We start from the raw sequence: 5,728 nt of genomic DNA on the forward strand, positions 1-5,728 counted from the left end.
CCACCAATCATAGTTAAGTAAGGGAATTCGGGAAGTATGTAATGTACAAAAATATGACACAACAAACAAGCATGCCATAGGGCCCCCTGGAACCCCTAGGAAGGTCTCTGGGGGCACTAACGTCCCTGGAAAGGTCTCTGAGGGTGTGGATGCCCCTGGGAGTGTCTTTTGAGGTGCCGCCGTCCCTGGGAGGGGCTCTGGGATGGTCCCTGGAGGCTCTGCTGCCACTGGAATGGTCCCTGTGCATTCCTCTTCTAATGAAAGGGACCCCAGGTGCACCTCCGACCCTGGGAGGGTTCTCGGTGAGCTACTGACCCCTGAAACGGTCTGTGGGATGGTCTCTGGGGGCTGCGCTGCCCCTGGGTAGGTCCCTGCAGGCTCTGCTGCTCCAGTCAGGGTCCCAGGGGTGCCGTCGCTCTTGAGGATGCACCTGAGGATGCCACTGGTGTTGCAAGAGCCCCTGGGGGTACCGTCACCACTGGGGGGCACCCTAGGGGCGTCGCGGCACCTGGGAGGGTTCCTAATATGTCCACAACCCCTGAGATGTCCTCTGGGAGCCCAAGGTTTTTAGGACCCATGGGTTTAGTAGTTTATGCTCAATTTATTTCTCTGGGAGATGCAACGTTAAATAAAATACACCGCCCATCACATTTCCACCAGTATCATCGCATTTTGAAGAAGGTAACGGCGAATAATATCAACAGGAAAACATAAGTTGGGGTGTTGTGCTGACCGACTGCTCTCTCCTCCTGTTGGCTGTAATTTGGCGGGTTAAAAGTCCACCAATCATAGTTAAGTAAGGGACTTCGGGAAGTATGTAATGTAAGAAAATATGACACAACAAACAGTAATGCCATAGAGCCCCCTGGGACCTCTAGGAAGGTCTCTGGGACCAATAACGTCCCTGGAAAGGTCTCTCGGTGTGTATGCCCCTGGGAGTGTGCTTTGAGGTGCCACCATCTCTGGGAGGGTCTCTGGGATGGTCCCTGGAGGCTCTGCTGCCACTGGAATGGTCCCTGTGCATTCCTCTTCCAATGAGAGGGACTCCAGATGCACCACCGCCCCTGGGAGGGTCCCTGGGGGCGCCACCGACCCTGGGAGGGTTTCCAGTGCACCACTGCCCCTGGAACGGTTTCTGGGATGGTCGCTGGAGGCTGCGCTGCCCCTGGGTAGGTCCCTGCAGGCTCCGCTGCTCCAGTCAGGGTCCCTGGGGTACCGTTGCTCCTAAGAATGCACCTGAGTATGCCACTGATGTTGCGAGGGCCCCTGGGGGCACCGTCAACACTGGGGGACACCCTGGGGGCGTCGCGGCACGTGGGAGGGTTCCTGATATGTCCACCACCCCTGAGATAGTCCCTGGGAGCGCCAGGCTTGTAGGACCTATGGGTGCAGTAGTTTATGCTCAATTTATTACTCTGGGAGATGCAACGTTAAATAAATACAAAGCCCGTCACATTTCCACCAGTATCATCACATTTTGAAGAAGGTAACGGAGAATAATATCAACAGGAAAACATAAGTTGAGGCGTTGTGCTGACTGACTGCTCTCTTCTCCTAATGCCTGTAATTTGTCGGGTTAAAAGTCCACCAATCATAGTTAAGTAAGGGACTTCGGGAAGTGTGTAATGTACGAAAATATGACACAACAAACAAGCATGCCATAGGGTCCCCTGGGACCCCTAGGAAGGTCTCTGGGGGCACTAACGTCCCTGAAAAGGTCTCTGGAGGTGTGGATGCACCTGGGAGTGTCCTTTGAGGTGCCGCCATCTCCGGGATGGTCCCTGGAGGCTCTGCTGCCCCTGCAATGGTCCCTTGGCACTCCTCTTCCAATGAGAGGGACCCCAGGCGCACCACCGCCCCTGGAAGGGTCCCTGGGGGCGCCACCGAACATGGGAGAGTTTCCAGTGCACCACTGCTCCAGGAACGGTTTCTGGGATGGTCCCTGGGGACTGTCCTGCCCCTGGGAAGGTCCCTACAGGCTCCACTGCTCCAGTCAGGGTCCCTGGGGAGCCGTCTCTCCTAAGAATGCACCTGAGGTTGCCACTGATGTTGCGAGGTGCCCTTGGGGGCACCGTCACCACTGGGTGGCACCGTGGGGGCGTCGCGGCACCTGGGAGGGTTCCTGATATGTACACCACCCCTGAGATAGACCCTGGGAGCGCCAGGCCTGTAGGACCCATGGGTGCAGTAGTTTATGCTCAATTTATTACTCTGGGAGATGCAACGTTAAATAAAATACACCGCCCATCACATTTCCACCAGTATCATCGCATTCTGAAGCAGGTAACGGAGAATAATATCAACAGGAAAACATAAGTTGAGGTGTTGTGCTGACTGACTGCTCTCTTCTCCTATTGGCTGTAATTTGGCGGGATAAAAGTCCACCAATCATAGTTAAGTAAGGGACTTCGGGAAGTATGTAATGTACGAAAATATGACACAACAAACAAGCATGCCATAGGGCCCCCTGGAACCCCTAGGAAGGTCTCTGGGGGCACTAACGTCCCTGGAAAGGTCTCTGAGGGTGTGGATGCCACTGGGAGTGTCCTTTGAGGTGCCGCCGTCCCTGGGAGGGGCTTTGGGATGGTCCCTGGAGGCTCTGCTGCCACTGGAATGGTCCCTGTGCATTCCTCTTCTAATGAAAGGGACCCCAGGTGCACCACCGACCCTGGGAGGGACCCCTGGGGGCGCCACCGACCCTGGAAGGGTTCTCGGTGAGCTACTGACCCCTGAAACGGTCTGTGGGATGGTCTCTGGGGGCTGCGCTGCCCCTGGGTAGGTCCCTGCAGGCTCCGCTGCTCCAGTCAGGGTCCCAGGGGTGCTGTCGCTCTTGAGGATGCACCTGAGGATGCCACTGATGTTGCAAGGGCCCCTGGGGGTACCGTCACCACTGGGGGGCACCCTAGGGGCGTCGCGGCACCTGGGAGGGTTCCTGATATGTCCACAACCCCTGAGATGTCCTCTGGGAGCCCAAGGTTTTTAGGACCCATGGGTTTAGTAGTTTATGCTCAATTTATTTCTCTGGGAGATGCAACGTTAAAGAAATACACCGCCCATCACAGTTCCACCAGTATCATCGCATTTTGAAGAAAGTAACGGCGAATAATATCAACAGGAAAACATAAGTTGGGGTGTTGTGCTGACCGACTGCTCTCTCCTCCTGTTGGCTGTAATTTGGCGGGTTAAAAGTCCACCAATCATAGTTAAGTAAGGGACTTCGGCAAGTATGTAATGTAAGAAAATATGACACAACAAACAGTAATGCCATAGAGCCCCCTGGGACCAATAACGTCCCTGGAAAGGTCTCTCGGGGTGTGGATGCCCCTGGGAGTGTGCTTTGAGGTGCCACCATCTCTGGGAGGGTCTCTGGGATGGTCCCTGGAGGCTCTGCTGCCACTGGAATGGTCCTCTCAGCATTCCTTCCAATGAGAGGACCCCAGGTGCACCCCTGCTCCTGGGAGGGTCCCTCAGGCGCCACTGACCCTGGGAGGGTTTCCAGTGCACCACTGCCCCTGGAACGGTTTCTTGGGATGGTCAAGGAGGTTGCGCGTTCCCTGGGAAGGTCCCTACAGGCTCCACTGCTCCAGTCAGGGTCCCTGGGGTGCCGTTGTTCCTGAGAATGCACCTGAGGATACCGCTGTTGTTGCGAGGCTCCCTGGGGGCACAGTCACCATTGGGGGGAACCCTGGGGCGTCGCGGCATCTGGAAGGGTTCCTCAGATGTCCACCACCCCTGGGATGGCCCCTGGGAGCGCCAGGCCTGTAGGACCCATGGGTGCAGTAGTTTTTGCTCAATTTATTACTCTGGGAGATGCAACATAAAATAAATACACCGCCCATGACATTTCCACCAGTATCATCACATTTTGAAGAAGGTAACGGTGAATAATATCAACAGGAAAACATAAGTTGGGGTGTTGTGCTGACTGACTGCTCTCTTTTCCTATTGGCTGTAATTTATCGGGTTAAAAGAATATTCCACCAATCACAGTTAAGAAAGGGACTTCAGGAAGTATGAAATGTCGAAAATATGACAAAACAAACAAGCATGCCATAGGGCCCCCTGGGACCCCTAGGAAAGTCTGTGGGGGCACTAACGTCCCTAGAAGGGTCTCTAGGGGTGTGGATGCCCCTGGGAGTGTCCTTTGAGGTTCCACCGCGTCTGGGAGGTTCTCTGGGATGGTCCCCGGAGGCTCTGCTGCCACTGGAATGGTCCCTGTGCATTCCTCTTCCAATGAGAGGGACCCCAGGCGCACCACCGCCCCTGGAAGGGTCCCTGGGGGCGCCACCGACCCTGGGAGGGTTTCCAGTACACCACTGCCCCTTGAACGGCTTCTGAGATTGTCCCTGGGGGCTGCGCTGCCCCTGGGTAGGTCCCTGCAGTCTCTGCTGCTCCAGTCAGGGTCCCTGGGGAGCCGTCGCTCCTAAGAATGCACCTGAGGATGCCACTGATGTTGCGAGGTGCCCTTGGGGGCACCGTCACCACTGGGTGGCACCGTGGGGGCGTCGCGGCACCTGGGAGGGTTCCTGATATGTACACCACCCCTGAGATAGACCCTGGGAGCGCCAGGCCTGTAGGACCCATGGGTGCAGTAGTTTATGCTCAATTTATTACTCTGGGAGATGCAACGTTAAATAAAATACACCGCCCATCACATTTCCACCAGTATCATCGCATTTTGAAGGAGGTAACAGAGAATAATATCAACAGGAAAACATAAGTTGAGGTGTTGTGCTGACTGACTGCTCTCTTCTCCTATTGGCTGTAATTTGGCGGGATAAAAGTCCACCAATCATAATTAAGTAAGGGACTTCGGGAAGTATGTAATGTACGAAAATATGACACAACAAACAAGCATGCCATAGGGCCCCCTGGAACCCCTAGGAAGGTCTCTGGGGGCACTAACGTCCCTGGAAAGGTCTCTGAGGGTGTGGATGCCCCTGGGAGTGTCCTTTGAGGTGCCGCCGTCCCTGGGAGGGGCTCTGGGATGGTCCCTGGAGGCTCTGCTGCCACTGGAATGGTCCCTGTGCATTCCTCTTCTAATGAAAGGGACCACAGGTGCACCACCGACCCTGGGAGGGACCCCTGGGGGCGCCACCGACCCTGGGAGGGTTCTCGGTGAGCTACTCCCCCTGAAACGGTCTGTGGGATGGTCCCTGGGGGCTGCACTGCCCCTGGGTAGGTCCCTGTAGGTCCCTGCAGGCTTCGCTGCTCCAGTCAGGGTCCCTGGGGTACCGTCGCTCCTAAGAATGCACCTGAGTATGCCACTGATGTTGCGAGGGCCCCTAGGGGCACCGTCAACACTGGGGGGCACCCTGGGGGCGTCGCGGCACCTGGGAGGGTTCCTGATATGTCCACCACCCCTGAGATAGTCCCTGGGAGCCCAAGGTTTTTAGGACCCATGGGTTTAGTAGTTTATGCTCAATTTATTTCTCTGGGAGATGCAACGTTAAAGAAATACACCGCCCATCACATTTCCACCAGTATCATCGCATTTTGAAGAAGGTAACGTAGAATAATATCAACAGGAAAACATAAGTTGGGGTGTTGTGCTGACCGACTGCTCTCTCCTCCTGTTGGCTGTAATTTGGCGGGTTAAAAGTCCACCAATCATAGTTAAGTAAGGGACTTCGGGAAGTATGTAATGTAAGAAAATATGACACAACAAACAGTAATGGCATAGAGCCCCCTGGGACCTCTAGGAAGGTCTCTGGGACCAATAACGTCC

The 5,728-nt window shown here is 55.2% G+C and overlaps 1 protein-coding gene across 1 annotated transcript; it reads right to left on the reverse strand.

Annotated features, from left to right (window-relative positions):
- Positions 1–392: 392 nt before the first annotated feature.
- Positions 393–5,403, reverse strand: LOC121854095 (endo-1,4-beta-xylanase B-like). The gene is made up of 8 exons (XM_042348480.1): positions 5,256–5,403; positions 4,293–4,514; positions 4,052–4,203; positions 3,258–3,655; positions 2,728–2,920; positions 1,652–2,019; positions 1,094–1,380; positions 393–550 (listed from the first exon to the last, which is right to left on the reverse strand). Exons 1-8 carry the CDS (start codon positions 5,401–5,403, stop codon positions 393–395), a joined length of 1,926 nt encoding a protein of 641 aa, XP_042204414.1.
- Positions 5,404–5,728: the final 325 nt, after the last annotated feature.

This window comes from Homarus americanus, unplaced genomic scaffold, assembly GCF_018991925.1.
Source record: "Homarus americanus isolate GMGI-L3 unplaced genomic scaffold, GMGI_Hamer_2.0 scaffold49553, whole genome shotgun sequence".
NCBI classification, from domain to species: domain Eukaryota; kingdom Metazoa; phylum Arthropoda; class Malacostraca; order Decapoda; family Nephropidae; genus Homarus; species Homarus americanus.

What these genes read in the sequence shown, in the direction of transcription:
- LOC121854095 (XM_042348480.1), bottom strand. Translation starts at nt 5,403, where the DNA reads ATGGGTCCTAAAAACCTTGGGCTCCCAGGGACTATCTCAGGGGTGGTG. An exon ending in GTACTGGAAACCCTCCCAGG is followed by an intron (nt 4,204 to 4,292) that starts GTCGGTGGCGCC and finishes GGACCATTCCAG; the next exon opens with TGGCAGCAGAGCCTCCGGGG. An exon ending in GGGTCCCAGGGGGCCCTATG is followed by an intron (nt 3,656 to 4,051) that starts GCATGCTTGTTT and finishes CTGTGCCCCCAG; the next exon opens with GGAGCCTCGCAACAACAGCG.